Source organism: Xenopus tropicalis, chromosome 2, assembly GCF_000004195.4.
Source record: "Xenopus tropicalis strain Nigerian chromosome 2, UCB_Xtro_10.0, whole genome shotgun sequence".
Classification (NCBI taxonomy): domain Eukaryota; kingdom Metazoa; phylum Chordata; class Amphibia; order Anura; family Pipidae; genus Xenopus; species Xenopus tropicalis.
The window spans coordinates 13,054,389-13,079,837 of NC_030678.2; the positions used below are offsets into that span (position 1 = coordinate 13,054,389).

The 25,449-nt window shown below is 41.1% G+C and overlaps 1 protein-coding gene across 4 annotated transcripts in view; it reads right to left on the reverse strand.

The window, feature by feature from the left end:
- Positions 1-25,449, reverse strand: part of LOC100490513 (MORC family CW-type zinc finger protein 3) — a 57,479-nt gene that overhangs the window by 10,674 nt on the left and 21,356 nt on the right. For all 4 annotated transcript variants that reach the window (XM_031896561.1, XM_031896560.1, XM_031896559.1 and 1 more), the window contains exons 10-22: positions 24,811-24,912; positions 21,225-21,350; positions 20,264-20,344; positions 18,353-18,374; positions 17,743-17,864; positions 16,613-16,690; positions 12,900-12,921; positions 11,946-12,067; positions 9,744-9,821; positions 3,145-3,166; positions 1,580-1,653; positions 858-947; positions 288-309 (exon numbers count right to left, since the gene is read on the reverse strand). In XM_031896561.1, the coding sequence (XP_031752421.1) occupies positions 288-309; positions 858-947; positions 1,580-1,653; positions 3,145-3,166; positions 9,744-9,821; positions 11,946-12,067; positions 12,900-12,921; positions 16,613-16,690; positions 17,743-17,864; positions 18,353-18,374; positions 20,264-20,344; positions 21,225-21,350; positions 24,811-24,912 (961 nt within the window). The remainder of the gene's footprint in view (positions 1-287; positions 310-857; positions 948-1,579; positions 1,654-3,144; positions 3,167-9,743; positions 9,822-11,945; positions 12,068-12,899; positions 12,922-16,612; positions 16,691-17,742; positions 17,865-18,352; positions 18,375-20,263; positions 20,345-21,224; positions 21,351-24,810; positions 24,913-25,449) is intronic.

The window sequence follows — 25,449 nt, forward strand, 5'->3', positions numbered from 1 at the left end:
GTCAAATTTGTGTCGGACTGGGGGGTGCAGTGCCCTGCAGGTGCCCCCACCGGCCATGTCCCCTGACCCCCCAGGGACCCCCCTAAACCCCCCCCCGCAGGGCCCCCACCCGACGTCCTCCCCGTGCGCACATAAATTAAACGTGTCAGGGGAGGAACAGTCGGGCGGGTGAGCGCCGGCAAGGGTCGGACTGGGCCATTGGGGCCCACCAGGATTTTTCCCCCAAAAAAATCCAACATCACTGCTAATCCCTCTATATCGAGCAATTGCACAGTAAGATAACTCACCTGCTGAATTCTTTTAGTTTTCCTGCAATAAAAAATATGGAAATAATAATGATAAATAATGGAAAAGCTTTGGAAAATGTCATACCAAACATTCTTATGTTACATTTGACACCTTGTTTCTGTAACCTGTGAATCTGTTTGCTTCCTAGAGAACTACAGGGCCAGTTAAAAAAAAAAACCCAACCAAGCGTACTTTTTCCCAATATTGATCCATATCATGGACCAAGGGACAAACAATCAGATCATGACAATAATAAATGCAGATTGTTAGGGCAAGGACAGGATCAATAATCAGATATGGCCTCACCCTGAAGGGAAGGCAGATAAGATGCCGAGTTGATCTGAAGGGGCCAAATTGGCAGCTTAAATCTGCCTGTGTGCGACCACCTTTAGAAATACGCATCTGGAGGTTTAAGGCCTGAGTGAACTGGGTGCAGGTACCTTTATTGAGTTAGCCACTCACCCACCTCTGTAATGAAAACAGCTTTGTGTTCATGGTGTGGCCACAACAGAGCTTCTTCACTGTACTGTTATACAACATATAAGCTCTCCCCTATGTGTTTAACTTGCCTTCTTTTCCGGGTACTCTCATAAGAAATGTCATCGTCGTCATCATCATCATCATCGTCATCTTCATCATCATCAGGAAAAGAACGATCTCTGTTTAAAGACAATTAAAATTATGACAAATGTAGAAAATGAGAAATGGAAGGGTTCCTAAATGTCTTCACTGAGGATGGGATAGTCAGGTATTTACTGAACAGCAACCCTTTGCCTACAATATATATGTCTACGGATAGTGATGAGGGAATCTGTCCCGTTTCGCCATAAAAATCGCGAACGGCAAGAAAATTCGCAAAACGGCAAAAAAGTTCACAAAACACATTTGTTGGTCAGTAACTAAGGGTCAGTAACAGCATGACAATAACCTGCCCTATAATCCTCTACATGTGATGTGGATTCCCAGTTTCTGCATACAATGCGCTATTTCTATTTAAACACCTTTACTGGCTTTTGGGAGGGTTTTTCTGACCCAAGTTATGAGGAAAGCAACAGACCAGATAAAGCTGCAAATATCACACAACTTTCTCTTTAAAAATAATTTTTAGATGTTTGTGATATAAATATGTGATATTATATATTAATATATAGAATATTAATTAAAAATTATTTTTTTTAATTTTTTTGTGTTCCTGGCTCTTTTAAAGAACTGTTTTTTCTGTGCTGCTTAATATCATGGGCACCAAAGCACCTGGATTCTCCTCCATGTTCTATACCCCCCAGAGACATACCTTTTGTTAAAATCAGTCCCCTGATTCCAATCTGGCTCCAAATCCCTCCCTGATGGAGCTTTATCTGCTGCCATCTGCAGAATAGAATGTTATGTAAGTCTGTGGGTTAATAATGACTTTTTACAAATTTCATTTAACTAGAGTCTATGGGAGATGGCCTTCCCATAATTCAGAGCTTTCTGGATAACGGCTTTCCAGGTAACGGATCCAATATCAATAGATTGACAGATGTAGATACAGTAGATAATATGCATGGGGTCATTTACATCCCCTATTAATTCCAGCATAGTTGCAGTTGCAATAGGGTGATGCATCTGGCACAGTTGTGGTCATTGAATAAAAAAACAAGTGCAGTTGAGCACAAATTGTCCCTTTGATGCCAATTCTGATGATACTTTTAAAATGGCACATGTGCCCAATTATTTAGATGCAAGTTTGTTCCGCCAATTGACACCGGCTGCTGTGGGAACCCTGAGGTTGTGATAGATGTAGGCAGGGTATGTATGCCTAGGGGCATGTGCTCTGTGGTACTTGTGGTAAATAAATGAGGCCTATAATCACTGTAAATCCTTTATAGCAGGGCCAGAACTAGGGGTAGGAAGAAGAAGCACCTGCCCAGGGTGCAACAGTATAGGGGCACTACTCTGTTGCCACCCCTAGTCTGGGATCTCTTACCCTGATGCCTCAAATCCCGGCATTGAGCGCAGCGCTCCCTCCACTATCAGCGTCCCTGCGCGCACATGTGCAGGGGGGTTTGGGGGCAAGGTGGCCTAGGGCAATGGGGCCAAGGTGGCCTAGGGTGCCTGGCTGACTTGGCCCGCCTCTGCTTTATAGTAACAGAGATTGGTATATGAACTTGTTCTCTATCAACTATCCAAATAGAAAATGAAAGTAAACTTACAGTTCTCCTCTGAGCAGTTTTGCAATCCTAACACATTTTCTTTTTTACACAGTTTCTTTTAGCAGATTTAAAGGGTCCAACATAATTCTGGTCACCAGGGGAAGATGTGTCTGATGCGATTGCAGCCAATGCTTGAAAATTGATGGGTTTGCAGAAGCAAATGCGCTGAAAGTCCTGCTAGCGTCATTACCGACTTTCAGCACAAGAGTGATATGGTGCAGCTAGCTTGCAAAGATTGATGAAGGATGCTGTGAAAACCCTGGAGCAACCTACTTGTATGGAGGTGGTGGAAGCTCCAGGGTTTTTCCAGCGGTCTGCGTAAAAAGGCGCTCAATATGGAGCTGAAGGGCTATACAGAATACAGAAGGGCTATACAGAATACAGAAGGGCTATACAGAATACAGAGGGCTATACAGAATACAGAAGGGCTATACAGAATACAGAAGGGCTATACAGAAGTGCACGGAATGCATATTGATGCAAGTACCTTTAATGAATGGGGTTTTTTTTCAGCTAAAAGCAACTACATTATGTCAAGTTAAATACCAATATATTCTGCTAATTGCAGGGTTTGGGCTAAGCAGCTCGTTCTCTATCAGAACTACTGTGTCAGTAACACTGCTAATCCCTCAGTATGGAGCAATTGCCCAGTAAGGGAACTCACCTGTTTAACTCGTTCAGATCTCCTGCAATAAAAAAAATATATACAGGTTAAGAGAGAAGTTTTGAAAAAACAAAGTAAACAAAAATTCCTGATCCCCTAAGCCCATTGCTGTCAGCTGGCAATCCGGCATCCGCTCAGCAGGTTCCATGTGTAGCACCCAGAGCTTCTGTATCACACAGGGTCACTGTAAGTGGCTTCATTCTACAGGGGCCCTATATTTATATGTATTTTAGTATTACACGTAAGTGTGCACATTCCTGTTCTATATATTGCAAATATGCTACTGTTTCAATTAGGGAAGCACTGAATCTAGGATTCGGATCGGGATTCGGCCAAGATTCTGCCTTTTCCAGCAGGATTTGCCCAAATCCGCGGTCCTGGCCAAACCGAATCTGAATCCTTAAAATCACATAAGTGCGGAAGTTGAAAACTTTTCATGTGCGGTTCTGTTTTTCCTGTTCCTTCGCATGGCAGTGGGCAACTATGGGTTAATCCCCTGTCACGTGACCATAATTAACAAGTTCTCAATAAATTTGGCTCCCCGCCCCCAGGCATCCATCTCATTTTCTGTCACTCGAGCTCACCCCTAGTACCGGCAGGGTGTCTGAGCTCTACCTGCTGAAGCTCCAGGTCTGGGTATTATAGCCTGTGTGGGGCCTGTGAAGGTTCAATCTGAACCATGGCCGAATTGTGCCTACCATCGCAGTCAGTCGCAAAGCCTTTGGGATATGCGCAATAAGCCGGTGTTTGTATCCAAACTGTAAGTATGAGGGCTCTCCTCACTTTGCACTCTGCTGGATAGCGTTTGACTGTGAAGATGTCGGACAGTTACCGGTAGGACAAGCTATCTGATATATTTGGGCTATTCAGGCCCCAGAGTGTGTTTGTTCATTTGCTCCCCTGGTATTGAGACTGGGAGGAGGTTGGGTGAGTCTCGCATCAGAGCTCGTCAGAAGGTTATGATTTCCTGCATTGTGCTACTTAAGTGTAGTTGTTTAGTTTTCATCAAACATTGTTATACGTTGTTGTGCAACTATACATTGTTATACGTTGTTGTGCAACTATACATTTCAATACGTTGTTGTGCAACTTTTGTGCAACTATACATTTTTATACGTTGTTGTGCAACTTGTGTACAACTATACATTTTTTTGTGCAACTATACATTTTTATGTTGTTATGCAACTATACATTTCAATACGTTGTTGTGCAACTTTTGTGCAACTATACATTTTTTGTGCGACTATACATTTTTATACGTTGTTGTGCAACTATACATTTTTATACGTTGCTGTGCAACTATACATTTTTATATGTTTATCAGATAAGTGGTAATTTTCAACATCAACAGAGGAGTTTGCAGCCTAATAGTCTGCCGGTTTACAATTAATCTTCAACCTAGTGGAAATTGTAGCTGTTTCTGCACAACTTGAGGGAGCAGATAAGCTATTTAGCTGTATATCTATTTGAAGGAAAAGATATTATTGAAGCAGAGGCTGGTACAGGTTAAATGCCTTCCAGCCATAACGAATTGATTGGATTCTGACCCCTTAAGGTTCCTCAGGTGCTGCTGAGTAAATGGGTGTCTGCTTATACCAATGAGGCCCTAAATACCTGAGAGTAGATACTAGCTTATCTTGGATTAATTGATTCATCTATGGCTGGTAAGCCTATGTATTCAAACAGTGGGACAAGCATAGGGTATTGCCTCCCAAATGCCTTTGTGCCCCACATTCAAAAGCTCTATTTAAGCCTGTTACATGGATACGGCTTACTGGAAGTTGTCTGGGAAAGTCACTACTAGAAGTTCGGATATTCTCAGTGGAAATTTTTTCTTCAGTGGTGCAATCCTCATGTTATCATCTATAAGATACTTCCTGCAGTCATTGTGTGTGTCGAAACAACTTATTAAATATTAACCTCTGCTATAATGATACAGACATACAGTATTGGTCATGAAGACACTTCTGCAGGGCTACTGATATATAGCCATTCAGCATATGCTGCAACTGTTCCAGTTTTGTGGCTATCACTATATAGCCTTTCTGCAGGTTAAGTGGGGCTACTGATATGTAGCCTTTCTGCAGGGTAATACTTAGTGGGGCTATTGCTATACAGCCTTTCTGCAAGGTAATACTAAGTGAGGCTACTGATATATAGCCTTTCTGCAGTGCACCTCTGCAGTTCATTTGTAATGCAGCCGCTCAGATTTGGGGCTATCACTATATAGCCATTCTGCAGGTTAACCCTAGGTGCTCTTCTGCAGTCTATTTTATTATATTGCCATTCTAGCAGATTCAGTGCTACCTTTACATAGTCTTTTACCTCAGTGATAGTGCCAAGTGTAGTGCAGTTCATTATGACTATTGCATCTTTTGTGTTTTTGTCAGGTAACATAAACCTGGAAAGCAGTTCTGTATATTCTGTTGCATTGTTGGCAGCTAACTAAGCAAGGAGGTCAACTTTCAAAGTAAATTACAAACTTCGGCAAGCTGAGCACATCAACTGGGAGGGTTCGGCACCTGTGCATCAATCCCTCCTAATAGATGGGGTACCCCGAGTCCTGGTTTTTTTTTTTGGGACAACTATTCATCACACAGATACTAAGTGCATTTTTTACAATTCATTGCTATTTCGGTATCTCCCCGTACTGTCTGGATATAGCTATGCAGCCCATTTAAACAAAGTGTCTGTAGTTCTACTTATGCAGTCATCGGTATTGTTTTGATACAATTGTTCAATGTCAAATATTCATACAATTTATTAATACAGTAATTTAGCAGGGCATGCTGCCTTCGGCAACCATTTTTTTCTGTGCAGTCATCATGTTGCAACAGTCAGTACATTGTTGCTCCTCTCACCCCTATATTGCAACATATTCATGGGGGGCATTGCAGCTTTCTTTCCGGATTTATCTCTATAAATGATACCGGTTACCATACAATTATTTCATTCATTATGTTTCTCTGCAGTATCCTTAACAACGGTTAAGCACAGTGCTGTTCCACTTATCCCATATAGTGGGCCAGTTATTCTCAAGCAGCATGTTCGAAGGCCAGATTAGATCAAAATGATTGTTTATGTCAGAGCCTTCAAGCAGTCTGGGGGCCATAAGGCTTCTGAAGGGCCACATCCAGCTGCGGGCCTCCTGTTGGACAGCACCGGTTAAACATATCTATTCTAATGGTATTTTATCTACAGGTGTGCATCCTTTGTGGATCATCTTCTCATATCACAGATACTTAATGTCTCGGTTCTCAGTACCATATGTTATTATCTCGTAATAACTAAAGTATACTGATACTGGTATAACACTAGTTTTGAGGTATGTCAATATTGAGCGGTTGGCATCAGTTGTCATTGCTATGGTACAAGTACCCAGTGTATATATACTGGGCAGATACCTGCAGTTGCACTAACCTGCTAGATACCCAGGTATTTAATCTGGTAATCACTACAGTTTTTATTTATCATATCAGTGGTACAATATGCTATCCTGCATTTATTAATTAGCCAATAGCTTTTTGGTTTATACCAAAAACAGTTTATCATTATCTCGTAGGTTTATAGGAGAGGATCAATTTGTACTATTTCAAGTCGGATGTGTATTCTCTCATGTTATTTATTACTCTGATGCAGTTTTAGAGTAAATCTTTATAGAGTGATGTTTTAAATTGACTTGTAATTAATCATTACATTTCCTATAATATCCCACATTCCCACATACCAGTGTATAAAACTAGTACTGGTCGGGGGTATCAATGGTACCACGTTGTAGCAATCCAGTATATTATGATGCAGGGGTGCAAAAGTGGTGGATATGGTATTAAATTATTACCAAAGAACATTTCATCAGTGTTAATCTGTCGTTAAGACTCGGTATTATTTGTGTAGCAAATACTTTCATTTCTATATACACAGTCCGGCAGTTAAATTTTATATTGGGACACATGGAGCAAGCTCTTTAATATTATGGTCTTTTACCATATATTTATAGGCTGGTTTAGTTTAACTCCTAAACAGCTTTTTATGGACGCAGTGTTTCACCACTAATTCTTGGCATATGTTCTAAGTTAAGTTACACTATGGCCTCTTCTTTGGCTATTTTCCCTCTCTTCCTGTTCCTATCTATACTTTACGGCATATGTAAAACTGCAGGAAGTCTGGTCATTCTATTGAATACAGTATGTGTTTCAACAGTTTTTCCTTTACAGTTCAGAGAGGAGATGTATGGCACATTAATATAATCTGCTGCAGTATATCTTTTAGGATGCTGTATCATCTGCAGCCCTTCATTAGGGCACTGTTGCGCTCTGTCATTGAGGCGTTTCTTCATTGCCGTACTATAATATAATTATTTATCGATATACAAATAGTGATAATTCATTACTATTTGGTAATTTTTTGTCTAGTGCTCATATTAAACTATATAATTTCGCTATAGGACTATCTGGAGTTATCCAGTACATTCTGTGTGTCTGCATTAACATTTTAGTATGTTGAATTAATAATCTCTCTACAGCAGGCTTGGCCATGGTCTCGCCAAACCCAAACTAAGTATATCATTCCTTATATGTATCTTGCAAGGCTCAGTCCTATAGTGCCGCAAAGGTAACCCTAAGGCAAAAAGGTGGTGAGTATGTTTACAAGAAGGTTGTCACACTCTTTAGTGTCCACCTTGTTATGGTACAACTGTATTGCCGGATCTGCCTGTATTGGCTGCAACTGAATATTGTCATATCAGCTTCTATGTTTTTATTTGCAGGAAGAAATGATTCTACTATTGCCTTCTGCAACTACATGGTGGTCTCTCTCCTGGGGAATGTTGTCGTTAGTATTGGGCTTCCATCACTAACATTACTTGGCTACTGCTGTAGCTATTAACACTATTGAAGTTGCCCTATGGAGTAACCACTCTAGTTAGGGGGGGGGGTTCAGTGGCCAGTATGTGGGTTTAGCTCTCTCTGGTTTTCCCTCCCTAGAATTTTTCTATCTTTTGTACATCCCATAGTTGCCCACTGCCATGTGAAGGAACAGGAAAGGAGAAAATCAAATCCAACTTACCGAGATTTTCTTTTCCTGGACTGTAGCATGGCAGTGGGCATGCTTCCTGACCCTTTTGGGGAGAGCTCTCAGATTACATTCAATGAGATGGATGCCTGGGGGCGGGGAGCCAAATTTATTGAGAACTTGTTAATTATGGTCACGTGACAGGGGATTAACCCATAGTTGCCCACTGCCATGCTACAGTCCAGGAAAAGAAAATCTCTAAGTTGGATTTGATTTTCTCCTAACCCTTGGGTACCTTCATTTGCATATACAAATGAGGATTCTCATTCGGTTCGGTATTCGCCCCAAATCTTTCACAAAGGATTCCGCATCCCTAGTTTCAATAAGAATGGCCACCAGGGGGTCAGACAGTTGGTTTTCTGCCGTCTCCTACACACAAGGCAAGCATTATGGCAACTGCCATTTATGCATTAAAAGGAAATATTTAGAGAAGAAATTAACTGTTTATTGAGTAAATAATATCCCTGCTCTCTGCTCGTCTAAATGCACATAGCAATACAGGTATCGAACCCCTTATCCGGAAACCCATTATCCAGAAAGTTCCGAATTACAGGAAGGCCATCTCCCATAGACCATTTTAATCAAATAATTCACATTTTTAAAAATGATTCCCTTTTCTCTGTAATAATAAAACAGTACCTGTACTTGATCCCAACTAAGATATAATTACCCCTTATTGGGGCAGAACAGTCCTATTGGGTTTATTTAATGGTTAAATGATTCCCTTTTCTCTGTAATAATAAAACAGTACCTGTACTTGATCCCAACTAAGATATAATTACCCCTTATTGGGGCAGAACAGCCCTATTGGGTTTATTTAATGGTTAAATGATTCCCTTTTCTCTGTAATAATAAAACAGTACCTGTACTTGATCCCAACTAAGATATAATTACCCCTTATTGGGGCAGAACAGCCCTATTGGGTTTATTTAATGGTTAAATGATTCCCTTTTCTCTGTAATAATAAAACAGTACCTGTACTTGATCCCAACTAAGATATAATTACTCCTTATTGGAGCCAAAACAATCCTACTGGGTTATTTACTGTTTAAATAAATTTTATAATTAAGATCCCTTATCTGGAAAACCCCAGGTCCCGAGCATTCTGGATAACAGGTCCCATGCCTCTAGTAATAAGCATTGCAGTGTTGCAGAGTTGGGCTGCTGGATTCTATTCTGACCAGGGTACTATGTGCCGGGAATTGGTATGTTCATCTTGTGTTTGTGTGGATTTCTTGCTACAGCCCTAAAACATAAAGCTGATGTATGTATGTGCCTCAGGTGGGGAAATTAGATTGCAGGGTCCACTGGGGCAGAGACTGTAGAGAGTGTATCATCTATATTTCATTTTTGAAACCTAAATACTGTTTTGTTATTTTACATTAAAACAACAAGTGCTGTATCTTTCCCTTTAGTAAGTATCTAAGAACTACACACTGGCAGGATTCAAGCTGTGCCTGAGCGCACTGAGTGCAGGTACTATTAGGGTACCTTTTAATATACAGTAAAATAATGTATATATGACTTACCTTTTCTTATGGGTCTTTTCATTTGTGGAGTGGTCACTGTCAACATTATTTTCAGGCTCCTCAAGCTCAGAAATATCTCTGTTTAAGGAAAGTTACAACTATGATAAATACAGAAAATAAAAAATTCATGGAGTTGAACACAGCACACTGGCATTCTGTAACTGATTCTACTTTCTCTCACCACTTACTGCCCTGGCCTTGAGTTGGGGGAAATGAACTGTGGGTAGAATGTACATGTTGCATCCAGTACCTAAAATGTGGGTGCCATCGAAGGTAGGACCCAGAAATCATGGCACGTGGCTGTTGGTAGCACCTGTATCCCTTGTCTCCTGGTTATTAGCCGGAATGTTCTGTGGCTTTAGCTAAGCTGTGAGCTGATATGTCCATCAGGATAACTGACCCATACCGTCTCCAAAAGCTCCCAGTGGCTGAGATTAGTGCAGGCAGAGTTCAGCTCACAGACCAGGGTTTGATTCCAGGCATTTCCTGACAATTGTTATGATTGTAAGGGTACATATAATCTTTATCTTTATAATCTTTAATCACCCATTTTATGAGAACACACCTTTTTTATTTTTAGGTAAGTGTAATAAATGGTTACAACAGCCTGTGAGATTGCCAATGTACTGCTTGGATGCTTCAGGCTTTTGCCCAGGATGGGACAGTCAGAGATGCATTGAACAACAACCCTTACCCTACAAAATATATTTCTGTGGAACAAAGCTTAATAATATATCACTAACAGCCTTTCATAAACACATACCTCCCAACATTAGAAACATATAAAGTCGAACAAAAAGATCTGGTGCATGTACCACGGCTAACATTTTTAACCATGCCCATTTTGTGTCCACACACCCCAAACAGCACGTCAATTTTACAAACACATTTCTGGGAGGTGTAGGGTACAGTGTACAGTTTTTGCTTTTAAAGGTGAAATTCCCCTTTAATCTCAGAGTCTCAGAGTCCTAAGGCCAATGATACACGGGATGGATTCTCGGGCTGCAGATAAACGCAGACTGAGTATCCACCCCTACACTCAAAAAAGTTTATCTATGTGCCCAGAGCCATTGTGTTGCTCGGTGCAGGCACATGAAGCGGAATTTGGTGTGAAACTGCTTGCCTATGTAGTTTATCCACAGGCCGAGAATTCACCCTGTGTGGCATTGGCCTAAAGGTGGCCACACACGTGGCGATTTGCGATCTTTTGTGCGACCATCGGTCGCACGAAAGATCGTTCAATTAGCCACTAACCTTCAGGGCTGAAACGGCAGATAAGGAGGCAGAAACAATAGGATTTCTACCTCCTTCTGCCGATTCAGCCCTGAAGGCAGATTTTGCTCAGGCGCCTTCTATGGCTCCTGATGAAAATCTTTTAACCCGCCTGATCGGCGAGTCGACCGATATCAGCAGCCTCATGCGATATAGGTCATCTGGCCGACTTGCCATACACGCACCGAATATCATACGAAACAAGGTTTCGTACGATATTGGTGCGTGTATGGCCAGCTTAAGACTTGCTTACCTTTATTTGTTAAAATTGTAGGTTGTAGTTGGTTCTGGTGATGCTGTAGTCTGACTCTAGGGGGTATGCTGTGTAAAAAGTGGAGTAAAACATTACCGGTGATGTTACTCATAGCAGCCAATCAGATGTTTTGCTTTGGGTCTCTAACTGTTGAAATCTAATTGCTGATTGGTTGCCCTGGGCAACATCACTAGTAATGCTTCACTCCACTTTTTACACAGCATGATAAATATACCCCCTAGGTCTATATCTGGGCTAAGTTCCAGGGTGTGTTCTTCAGCTTACTTCAGGCCAGGTAATGCAGTATTTTTCCATTGTTGCAAATATATTTAGATTCAGTGGTGGTTTTTCTGAAGGACTGAAACATTTACTAAGCAATTTTGAGATTTTTTCTTACTTCTAGATCATTTCAAAATTTACGAATGGGTTTTCATGCCATAAATTCCTTTTCATCCTAGTCATGACATGTCATTCCAAGTTTCCCTTCCCAATTATATTGCTGTGGCAAATGTAGAACAATGATGTTAATTTTGATTGGCTGTGGTAGAGGTCCTACTTCCTTGTGTGGGCGGGCAGTACTACTTGTGTGTAATGATGTGGGAGGGGCTTGGATAAAAAGGAACTTACAGCAAGTATGTAACTCAAATCTTATTTAATACTAAGCTACAGGGACCTACCTTTCGTTGCTATTGGTCTCCTGACTCTGATTTGGCTCAAGATCCCTCTGACCCGAACTCACAGACGGCTGCATTTCCCCATTGTGTGGGGTGCGGGGTGATGGAGGTTTATCTGCTGCCATCTGCAGAAAAGAATGACTTTATCTGGGAATGTAAATATAGCTTAGCACTTAGCAAAAGGTGTGAATATGATGTGTATGACTATGCTTCTCCTAACTAAGTTGATCTCCCCCTAAATAGAAAATCAACATAAATATTGAGGTGGATTAAACCATTTTTGTGTTTGAATAAAAAACTAAACCCCCAAAAAATAATTGTGACAAAACTCACTTGCAAGCAGCTTTTACTTGCACACAGGGGCGGGCCAAGCTGACCGGCGCCCTAGGCAACCCGGTCGGCCACTATCCCCCCCCCCCGGAACAGCGCATGCGCGCCAAAGCACAAGCGAGGGGGGGAGAGGTGCGAGGGGAGGCAAGATCAGAACGGTTATTGCCTCCACCGCTAATGACAAGCGGTGGGGGCAATGACAGAGGAAGATGACTAGGAGTAGGCAGGAGAGGTTCCCCCCCCCCCCCACCCCCAATCGTTGCGCCCTAGGCAGCTGCCTCTTCTGTCTACCCCTAGTTCCGGCCCTGCTTGCACAGGTTATTCATGCAAATTCTTATTTTACTCTTTATTTTATTCCAGTTTACAATAAATATTTGCATGTAGTTGTGATCAAGTTTTTTTTCTCAAATTAGGACAAAATGCAACCTGTAAAATGGATAAATGTGACCCCTATGAGTGCCCCCTGAACAGGTTTGCAACTTTCTATTTTTCTATTTAAAGCTGTTTCTGTTTTATTTTGTTTTATTCTGGTGTGGCTATTGGCAAAGCAACTGTCTGTGAGAGCTACTGTGTCAGTAACACTGCTAACCCCTCAGTATGGAGCAATTGCCCAGTAAGGGAACTCACCTGTTTAACTTGTTCACATTTCCTGCAGTAAAAAAAAATATTGATTAAAGGAAAAGCTTTGAAAAGTCCAACATACTGTAATGCAGCATTCTCACACTGGGTATGCAACATCTGTAAGCAAATAAATGCCTGATCCCCTAAGCCCAGCACTGTCAGCTGGCAATCCGGCATCCGCTCAGCAGGTTCCATGTGTAGCACCCAGAGCTTTCTGTATCACACAGGGTCACTGTAAGTGGCTTGACTCCTTTATTTTAGTATTTCTTTCACTGGGTGCATGCATGTTCAGTAGCCAGACAGATCTTCAGTGGAAATATTGTGCTTTATTTTTATCAAATGCAGAAAAAAAACAGTATTTGCAGAGGTGCAACACACACTTTTACCAGCAGGGGATCAACAGTAACCCAGCAAACACACTCCTGGAGCTCTACAACTGCCTCTTATAAAGGCTTGACACAGACTCCCAAAACAAACCAGTCTGCAGCTTTTATAGCCTCCAAACTGCTCTATGCTGCCCCCAGGTGGTCAGCATCTACTCTATAAATATACATTCAGAGAGGCTGCCCCACCCCTTTAGGAAGTAGCTTCTCTGAGAGCTCCAGGTAAGTGCTTTATGAAACTTTACTTTATACAAACAATTCCAATGTTCTGTATAGAAACAAAGTAGTTTTATGCACAAATTTATATATATATATATATATATATATATATATATATATATATATATATATATATATATATATAATATATAATTTGTGGCAAACATAGCTTTTGTAGCCCACTTTAGAGAATGTGCTGCTACCTGCTGAGATCTAGTGGCGCTAACAGGATCCTGAGCCCCGCTTACTATGGGGAAAAGATATTGCTGTACTATTTGGCGTGTCTCCACCCAGTATAGGGACAGACTGAACTGCAACTCCCTTCCTGAAAACTCGATATTGTACTTGGGGACTCCCGGCACCTTGCCCCCTCCCTTGGGGTAGATTCTTACCAGGCAGAGCGGATCCTCCTGATAGCAAGACACTGCACTCAGATGTTATGATGAACCAAGTGATATCTTTTATTGTAGCTTGACAGACAGGCGTTGCAGAAGTCACAGAACACTCAGGGAACACTTTCTTTCCTTAGGAGACCCTCTCTCCTGGGATACCAGCAATACCCCTGCCAGACGACCCTCTTTTGGGGTTCCCTCCGGTACTTCACGCCAGAAGCCCCTCTCTAGGGCACTTCCCGGTACTCCCGCCAAGCAGACACCCCCTAGAGACCTCACCCCGGTAATATCCACCGGCTACCCCTTGGATTAGGCAAACTCCTATTCCTTCCACTTAGTTCCCTGACTCCAGCAATGAGTGCTGGGAGATCTTAATCTCGTATAATCTCCTGGTGGGGCCAAGCTGCCCAGCTAAATAACCTATCTACCACTCCTAGAGCAGCCTATAATGGTTAGCTCTCTAACTATGCACTGGCCTGTCACTATCCTCTAGCCAGAGGGGTCCCAGGCAGGAAGACCTGGCAGCACATGGCTGCACAGCCTTATATACTAAGTGTACCACCCTGTGGCCATAGCCCTGAACTGCAGGGAAGCTAACTCCCTGTTAACTGTTTAAGTACCAAACCATCCCAAGGTGTCCCATTACCAGGTACTACCCTCCCTTGGGGTCTAACCTGGGGGTAACTATCCTAGGGGCCCAATTTTGGAGATCCCTACACTTTCTATAAGCAGTTGTTTCAGAACCATTTAAAAAATACTCCCAGCACAGCTGAGGCACATGCTTCAAACAAAGTAGGCCAAAGCTAATACTGTTGCACAGTTTGCACTTTTTTAACACATATATACCACATATATGTACAGATTATACACATAGCTATTTACACAAATTATGAATTACTGAATTAATGAATTACTGGATTAATGACTTACTGACCAGTAAAATTAACATTTAAAAACTAACAAGCAATTTTTTTAATTTAGCTAAATTCACTCCTTCACAATTACACTTAAGTGTGCACATTTGTGCTGCCACACAGCTTATTACTGCCTAGCAGTTGTTACATGTTATGTGCTATCATCCTTTCATCCCTGCTGTTTCTTGCTGGATGGTTGCTCCCGCCCTCCATTTTCTTGCTGTAACTCCCCTTTTTGTTTAGTGTGTTATAAAGAGACTGCAGTGTGTGTAAGCTTCATTAGAAATTTACCTATGAAAAAGTCTCTATGTTTATACCCTTGCTACCTTGAAGTATAAAGAAGCATTGGAAAACACTTCTGAGTCTTTATTCATTGAGTAAGCTATCTGTTAAGGTGATCATTCAACCTGCTGCACTCATCCTCACAGACTGGGTGTACACAGGGCTTGTGGCAGGTACAACCGATGCTGAGACAGAACAACATTCCTGTTCTGTTTATCACATATATGCTACTGTTTCAATTAGGGAAGCACTGAATCTAGGATTCGGATCGGGATTTGGCCAAGATTCTGCCTTTTTCAGTAGGATTCGGATTTGGACAAATCTGCGTCCTGGCCGAACCGAATGTGAATCCTTAAAATCACAGAAATGTGGAAATTAAAAATTGTTCGTGTGCGGTTCTTTTAAACCCTTGGGTACCTTCAATTGCATATGCAAATAGATTCTGATTGGTTTGGTCTTCGCCCCAAATCTTTCACAAAGGATTCCGCAGAATCACAAAATAGTGGTTTGTTGCATCCCTAGTTTCAATAAGAATGGCCCCAGGGGGTCAGACAGTTGGTTTTCTGCCGTCTCCTACACACAAGGCAAGCATTATGGCAACTGCCATTTATGAAATATTTAGAGAAGGAATTAGCTGTTTATTTGGTAAATATCCCTGCTCTCTGCTTGTCTAAATGCACATAGCAGTACAGGTGTCGGACCCCTTATCCGGAAACCCATTATCCAGAAAGTTCAGAATTACAGGAAGGCCATCTCCTATAGACTCCGTTTAATCAAATAATTCATTTTTAAAAATGATTTCCTTTTGCTCTGTAATAAAACAGTACCTGTACTTGATCCCAACTAAGATATAATTACCCCTTATTGGGGGCAGAACAGCCCTATTGGGTTTATTTAATGGTTAAATGATTCCCTTTTCTCTGTAATAATAAAACAGTACCTGTACTTGATCCCAACTAAGATATAATTAATCCTTATTGGAACCAAAACAATCCTATTGGGTTTATTTACTGTTTAAATAATGTTGTTAGCAGAATTAAGGTAGGAGATCCAAATTATGGAAAGACCCCTTATCTGGAAAACCCCAGGTCCTGAGCATTCTGGATAACAGGTCCCATACCTGTAGTACTTAGCATTGCAGAGTTGGGCTGCTGGATTCTATTCTGACCAGGGTACTATGTGCCGGGAATTTGTATGTTCATCTTGTGTTTGTGTTTATTTCTTGCTACAGCCCTAAAACATAAAGCTGATGTATGTATGTGCCTCAGGTGGGGAAATTAGATTGCAGGGTCCACTGGAGCAGAGACTGGTGTTCCTATATAGGGCAGAAAAATGTGGTGGAACCACAATGTGTGTATAACAGTACAATTATAAGGGTCCCCAGTGTATCATCATTTTATTTTTGAAACCTAAATACTTTTTTGTTATTCTACATTATAACAACAAGTGCTGTATCTTTCCCTTTAGTAAGCATCTATCTATTAGGGTACCTTTAATATACAGTAAAATAGTATATATATATGACTTACCTTCTCTTATGGGTCTTTTCATTTGTGGAGTGGTCACTGTCAACATTATTTTCAGGCTCCTCAAGCTCAGAAATATCTCTGTTTAAGGAAAGTTACAACTATGATAAATACAGAAAATAAATAATTCATGGAGTTGAACACAGCACACTGGCATTCTGTAACTGATTCTACTTTCTCTCATCACTTACTGCCCTGGCCTTGAGTTGGGGGAAATGAACTGTGGGTAGAATGTACATGATGCATCCAATATCTAAAATGTGGGTGCCATCGAAGGTAGGACCCAGAAATCATGGCACGTGGCTGTTGGTAGCACCTGTGTGTCCCCTGCCTTCTGGTTATGAGCCGGAATGTTCTGTGGCTTTAGCTAAGCTGTGAGGGTCAGGTTGAAGGACCTGTAACTATGTAACATTTATTGACACCCTGATGAGATTGTTATCAGGAAATGCCTGGAATCAAACCCTGGTCTGCGTGCTCAACTGTGCCTGCACTAATCCTCTCAGCCACTGGGGTATTTTGGAAATGGTATGGGTCAGTTATCCCAATGGACATATGTTACCTCTCCCTGCTGCTCTCCTCCACCCACCTTGTTAACGTCAAGTGTCCTCGGTTAAGCAATTAAGGCCATTTGTAAGCCAGTTATATCCAGCTCCCGGTTGCTTGATCACTGAGCTCCCCAGCCAGACTGCTTTCCCGTTTAATCCTTGCCTTGTTCCCCTGTCTGGTCCTGGTTTTAAGTCCCTGAGTCCTCACCCTGTTCCTGGGCCCTTGTCCCAGTTCCTTTCCTGCTTTGTGTTGATCTCCTGGAACTGACCTAGGCCTGCTTTTGGACCTTCCCTCTGATTTCAGCCTTGGCCTGATTATTGGACATTTGTTGCTTGTAGCCTGTCCCGACTTCTGGTCCATTTATTGGACTCTGTTTCTGCCTGCCTTTACCTCAGTCGTATGCCATGGGAATTTCATGCCATAGAACAATGACGTTAATTTTGATTGGCTGTGGTACAGGTCCTACTTCCTTGTGTGGGCGGGCAGTACTACACATGTATACTTACGTGGGAGGGACTTGGATAAAAAGGAACTTACAGCAAGTATGTAACTCAAATCTTATTTAATACTAAGCTACAGGGACCTACCTTTTGTTGCTATTGGTCTCCTGACTCTGATTTGGCTCAAGATCCCTCTTACCCGAACTCACAGACGGCTGCATTTCCCCATTGCGTGGGGTGCGGGGTGATGGAGGTTTATCTGCTGCCGTCTGCAGAAAAGAATGACTTTATCTGGGAATGTAAATATATCACTTAGCAAAAGGTGTGAATATGATGTGTATGACTATGCTTCTCCTAAGTTGATCTCCCCCTAAATAGAAAATCAACATAAATATTGAGGTGGATTAAACCATTTTTAAGTTTGAATAAAAAACTATACCCAAAAAAATAATAGTGACAAAACTCACTTGCAAGCAGCTTTTACTTGTTGTTCATGCAAATTCTCTCTTTTGTTTTATTCCAGTTTACAGTAAATATTTGCATGTATAGTTGTGATCAAATTAGGAAAAATGCAACCTGTAAAAGGGATAAATGTGACCCCTATGAGTGCCCCCTGAACAGGTTTCCAACTTTCTATTTTTCTATTTTTAGCTGTTTCTGGTGTGGCTATTGGCAAAGCAACTGTCTGTGAGAGCTACTGTGTCAGTAACACTGCTAACCCCTCAGTATGGAGCAATTGCCCAGTAAGGGAACTCACCTGTTTAACTTGTTCACATTTCCTGCAGTAAAAAAAAATATTGATTAAAGGAAAAGCTTTGAAAAGTCCAACATACTGTAACGCAGCATTCTCACACTTTGGGTATGCAACATCTGTAAGCAAATAAATGCCTGATCCCCTAAGCCCATTGCTGTCAGCTGGCAATCCGGCATCCGCTCAGCAGGTTCCATGTGTAGCACCCAGAGCTTTCTGTATCACACAGGGTCACTGTAAGTGGCTTCATTCTACAGGGGCCCTATATATGTACCATTACAGTTTACCGTGCATACTGAACATTCCTTTTCTATATATTCTATGTATGGTACTGTTCCAATAAAATCAACCCCAGAGGGTCAGACAGTTGGTACACTGTACTTACTGTACCAGCCCAGAGGTTCAGTGATTGTATAACAGTAATGGATTTCGGCCTTTTAAGTTGTGTGCAAACAGTGTATGACATGTACAATGTTAGACCATCTTTTGAGTGTCAGTGGCACTGCACATGCTCAGTATGCACTGGGCTGCTGTTGAGAAACTAGGCTTTAGGGATTTTCCACAAATCATCAAAACATTTACAGCAAGTGAGCTTACATCACCTCACCTAATGCTACAGGGATGATTTACAGGGCTCATTTCTCTAAATTCTTATACAGATTGCACTGGTTTCTGCGCTGTTGAGTAATTCAAAACATAATTAATATTCGGCTTTGTAAAATGAATTGTATATGGAATATATACTGTAAATCAGTCCCTAAGCTCAGGTAAGTGAAAGCAGCATGTTCAGTTTATCAGCAGAAAAGAAGACTAGGGACATCTTCAGAGGCGATTTAGTTCACCTTTAACTTTAGTCATCTGTACACAGGGTGATCTCCTACGATAGGCCAGTGGAGGAGAAAAGGAGCCTCTCCATGTCCTCATCTGCTAATGCACCGTGTGTTGGCTGATGGTGCACTGGCAGGTAAAATTTTCAATCGTGTCCAGACCAACTGATATCCATAGTCATGGATATTAGTCGCCATAAGGGTGATGGAACATGGGGAGTTTTGTTGCCCATGGTTCAATCTGGGATACTGCAGGCGACAAATCTCTCTATAGTGTGATTCACTTTATTGCCGGTGGGAAAACATTTTTCTGAAGTCGCTTGATGTTTTCTCCTGTGTGCCATTACCCTTAGTGGGACAGCCTACATGTACAGATACTCAAACACAAAATTTTGAACAATTTTATCTGTATATGTATAGCCAGCTTTTGGCAAGCATTATGGCATTCTTTTATACAAAGAAATCAGGCCCAGACTGAGATTCAACTACACAGAGGCCCAAACAGCCCCCCAGCAGCCCAATAATGACTCTCTATGGCAGTGCCGTCCAACTTCTGTGGTACTGAGGGAAGGTATTTTTAGACTTAAATGATGATGGGACTATAGGGATAGTCAGTGTTGACCACTCCCAGCTTTTAAGCCACACCCATGTTATCACAAGAACTTTTAAGACCATACCCACATCGATAGTGGTAGCACAGCAAGAGACCAATTTTTTTTATTGATTTTAATGAGATGGTATATCAATACTAAATAAAATTTGTATAACTCCAACCAAATACAACTGTAGAAATCCAAAAAATGGGAAAAAAGCTTCAGCAGGTTTGCTGCAAAACATTTATTGTGGGTAGTGGTAACACATGTTTTGGGTCAATACCTATTATCAAGTATAGTGAGCACCTAACCCACTATGTTTAAATTTGTGCCTAAGTCCACTGAAAGCAGGTACCTTTAGTGTGTTTGCCACTCACCCACCTATGTAAGGCACAGATCTTTGTGTTCATGGTGTGGCCAAACATAGCACTTCATCAATATACAGTCAGAGCATATAAACTCTCCCATATATGTTTAAAAAAACATGTATGACTGACCTTTTCTTAGGGGTCTTATCATATGTGCAGCTGGTAACAACATCATCATTAGCCCCAGGCTCCTCAGGCTCAGAACAATTGCTGTTAACGGAAATGAAAAAGATGACAAATGCAGACGATGAGTGTGTAAGGAATTAAGACACAGCACTCCTGCATTCGGGAAGTGTGGTGGACACGCAAAATTCATTAAACTTCTGAATTTTTTGAATTTATTGGATTCTTGTAAGTAACCTGCATTGAGCAGGGAGAATGCCTTTAAATGTATTGCACTATATTTATGGTTTTATTTTCTATTTATTCTGCTTGATCTATCTGCAGCTTTTGACGTTATTGATCATTCCCCCCACTGCTCCATATTCTATCCTCACTGGGAATTTAGTAAACTGCTCTTAAATCTTTCTATCGAGAATTGATTTTTCTGAGGATCCAATACCGGCTCCACTGCCTCTTTACCTTTTTTCAACTGGGTACATCAAGGCTCTGTGCTTAGGCCCCTTTACTTTACCACTGGTCTTACTATCATGCTAACCGGCTAATCAGCTCATTTGGATTTCAGTATCATCTTTATGCTGACGATACTCTAATCTACCCCTCTTCTCCAGACTTGCCCTCACTTTTAGCTTGTCAGCCAGACTAACCCCAATTTCTGCATTCATGTGCCCTCATTGTCTCATTGTTTAATGACAATATAATAAAAACACCCCCTATTTATTTTTGTTAGGGCAAGCCACAACATAATACCAGGGAGCTTCATTTATTTTGCTGAGGATGGGACAGTCAGGGGTTCATTGAACAACCCTTTTCCTACAAAATATATTTCTTTGGAATGGAGTTAATGATATACTACTAACTTAAACAGGGTAAAATAAATGTGGGGGCACATATATTATAATGATCAGAAAATCTCCTAAATAAATATCTTTTTTCTCAGCATGGTGTGTGACCATTACATTGCACTTACCTGAACCATGGGTCTGTGTTCATACTGCAGAACCACTCATCATCTTCTGATATTGTCACTCCATCCGGCACTTTCCTCCATTTAAGACAAGAATCACACTGAACCCATGTCTGGTCAGGGATATTCCTGGGCACACAAAAAATGTTTTAGTAAAATAATTTATCCTGAAATGGATTTAATTTTAATTGTAATAACTTAACAGCAACCAATCTGCAATTAGGCAAATAAATTAAGACTAACATAGGCAAAAGTATTGTCTAGTAAGTTACTCTATAGTTGTTTCATGCAGCATTTTTTATACGAGTGGTGTCAAGTGCCTGAAACAGTCCCCATAAACTTGAATGGAAATATGCTGGCAAAAATGTAAAACCGCACTTGTAAAGCATTAACTGCCTGTAAAAGTGTATTGGTACCCTGTGTGCCATTAGTCTAATATTATTCACATAACTAATATAATTTATATAAATAAGGCCATTGGAAGCGTTGCAGCAGCCATTCAAGTGCCAGCATCCCACACATGCACAGCAGATAGGGCTAAACTTCATGGGAGATTTTCATCAGATTTTCTGGGTCAGATTTAGGCTGATCCTTCATGCAACAGCATGAGATTCTGTGGGATTCTACAAATTACAGCCTCCATAGGCTGTAATGTTGGATCAGATAATGTTGGAGTGTTTTGTTCCTGCATCTAAATGCAACAGTCAATGAATTTCCAAAAAAAAAAGTGATCACACGATCAGATTTTCTCAACTGATGAAGATGCAGCGTGCAATGTTCCCTTCCCACAGGCGCGCCGTGTCGGATGGCAAATCTTTCATCGGTTCCATTATATTTGACCCATGCAACTACATCCGACTTGTAGGATGCATTTTGTCTGTCCCACACCTTCCTACAAAATCTCCCATGGAGTTTAGCCCATAAGCAAATTAGAAACAGGCTTCCGCAGAAAATTTTCCATGGGAGCAAAGTCAAAAATCAAAACCAACCTGTTTTTCTAAAATAAGCCTGTACCCCATATCTGTCAAGTTTGTAGGAAATCAATTTATTGGCAAGGCTCGATAAGTTGCGAACAACATAATAGTGTAACTACTGGGCTGTTTAAGTAGAGTATAAATCATGAGAATGTGCTGCACTGTACTGTACACTGTTCTAGAACACAAAAATACGTAAAAATCTATTTGAAAAATGACCAAAAGCAATCGAGCACTTATGTGGCTATTGAAGCTGCAACTAATAAAGGCAAAAATACCACTATATACAGTAGGTTATAAGAGTTACACAAATGGCTGTCCAGCCACTATTATATTATATATATTTTATGGTTAATAAATATGTATGTTGACAGATATATTGGAAAAGTTTAGAAGCAGGACAGGTAAACAAGAACAGAGCTGCCAATCAGTGGGAAGAGCCAGAATATAAAAGACTTCATGGGAAGTCTAATGCGGAGAGCACTAAAAAAGCCAAAATTCCAATGTAAAAATCAGAACTTCAACTCTTAAAGTTACCAGGAGCGGCTCTTGCATTTTGCATCACAATTTTATAATTAGCCCTGTAGCATCAGCTTCTTTAATATGTGAACCTCATTTCCTGATGAATTGCAATGACCCCTAAACAGACCTTCTTAACAGCTGTCCAGAGCACACTGAGCATGTGCAGTGCCACCGACACCCACCCCAATCATTACTGTTATAGAGATTCTGAAACTTAAGGTCAGTGCAGTAAGTTCAGTATATAAAATAGGCATTTCTACCCCCATATTATAGTTCTCTTTAACATACAGTAACTGTTCCTATATTACTTGGTATTTGGTAAACCTGAATCTATCTTTTTTTTTCTCATTATTTTCCCCTAAGGTTGTACCTTGTTATTGGAGATTAAAATAGGGATGCACCAAATCCATTTTTGTCTGATTTGGCAGAACACAATCTTACACAAATAATTTGGCTGAATCCCAAACCAAGTCTAAATACTAGTTTCCATATGTCAATGAGTGCAAGGCAGGGTAAAAAAACAATTTTTGGATTTTCTTACTTACATGACCTTAATGTTTAAGGGTTCAGATTTGGTTCTGCCAGACTCTTGGATTCAGCCAAATTGGAATCCTGCCAAAAAGGCTTGGAATTGGCCGAATCCTGAACCAAATCCAGGATAAGATTCATTTTAATTAATATAAAATTAAAATTATTTAAAGGGGGTGAGTTTGCTAATTGCCATTGCCCTAAAACAAATTGCTTTGAGGAAAACATCAGGCCTTCTAGAAACAGCATTTAGTCATTAAAAGGAGAATTGCTGCTGTTACAGTAATTTAGCAACATTGCCTAGTTATGTAAATAATGTGTATGTATGTATAACTTTATTTATAAAGCGCCACAAGGACACGCAGCGCTGTACAATCTTACAATATACACAATTACACACAGGGAGGACAAGTGTTATAATAAATAAATACAATATATATATGTGTGTGTGTGTGTGTGTGTGTGTATATATGTATATGTATATGTATATATATATATATATATATATATATATATATATAATGTGTGTGTGGTATGAGACACAGTAGGAAGGAGGTCCCTGCCCCGTAGAGCTTACAGTCTAAGTGGTTGTGTAACATACAGGCACAAACTGGAAGGTAAGAGGCACCAGATATGGGCATTTGCCCTTAAGCGCAGGACTGGGCAAAATAATGTTTTAGTGCCCCAGAAGGTAACAGCTGAGCTTTTTTTTTTTTAAAAAGAATGGGTGAGTGTTCCCTACGGAGGGATTCAGGGATAGAGTTCCAGAGGTAAGGGGCAGCGAGATAGAAAGGGTTAAGCAGAGAGAGCGCAGTGGGTGTGGATGGTGTAAAAAGACTGAGGCTCTGAGAGGAACGGAGGAGATGACCAGGAACGTGCAGGGAGCAGTGAAGAAATGTAGTGAGGAGCAGAGGAGGGAAGGGTTGAATGTTAGCAGAAGGATTCTGTAAGCTTCTTTGCTTAACAGGCAGCCATGCCAGAGAGCTTAAGTGAGGCTGAACAGGTTCCCTTTTTTGGGGAGAGCAGGAGGATCCTGGCAGCAGAGTTTAAGATTGATTGCAGGGGAGAGAGGTGGGAGTCTGGGAGGCCGGTTAGTAGGAGATTGCAGTAATCTAAATAGGAAAGGATAAGGGCATGGATTAGTGTTTTAGCAGTTACTTGTGAAAGAAAGGGGCGTTTCTTGGCAATATTGCGGAGGCAAAAACGGCAGATAGTAAGTTTCCTCTGGAAAATGCATTTCTTATGCCACTTTCTGCCTATAATTTCCAAATTTCTTTAATATAGCTCATTTGCACCCTACACAAAGATATTGAAAATTATAGTTGCTTTGAGAGGAACACAAAATGGGTTTATAGGTAAGCAAATCCCCCTAATCTGCTCGGAGGAATGGGAAGGTACTCCTGGGGTTCTGTTGTTAGAATACAAAAGCACAGAGCAAGTATAACCCAGTCATACAAGAATGTTAGCATTCAAAAATTCATAAGCAAAAGCAAAGAAAGACATAAGAGTTTATCTATACCCGACTATTACATAAGTGAAATGTGATTTCTCCTTTTTTTACTTACTGTTCTTCCAGCGGGCTTTGAGGGTCAGATTTCTTTCCTTTTCTTTCTTGCATTGTATTCCAGTAATCATTTAGTTTCACTCCTAATGTTTCCATTGTGCGCCTACAAAAACATATTTTCAAACAGATTATGGGGCCCATTCATTAAAGCACCAATTTTCGGCTTGTTAAAAGCACGATTGGGAAAAGTTTGTAGTAAGCACAATAATTTCTGATGTGCGTAAATTGTGCGAAAATTTGTGTCATGATCATACAAAAATATTGTGGTTGCAATCCTCAAGTTATGAAATTTTCGTATTGGAACGATCGTAAACAGCGCAAAAACCTTTCTGACTTTGATCCTTCAGTGCATGGCCCAAGGTCAGACTCCCATAGGGCTCAATGGCACTCTGCAGCTCCAACCCGGCCCAAGGAAACTCTCCCATAGGGCTCAATGGCACTCTGCAGCTCCAACCCGGCCCAAGGAAAGTCTCCCATAGGGCTCAATGGCACTCTGCAGCTCCAACCTGGCCCAAGGAAAGTCTCCCATAGGGCTCAATGGCACTCTGCAGCTCCAACCCGGCCCAAGGAAAGTCTCCCATAGGGCTCAATGGCACTCTGCAGCTCCAACCCGGCCCAAGGAAAGTCTCCCATAGGGCTC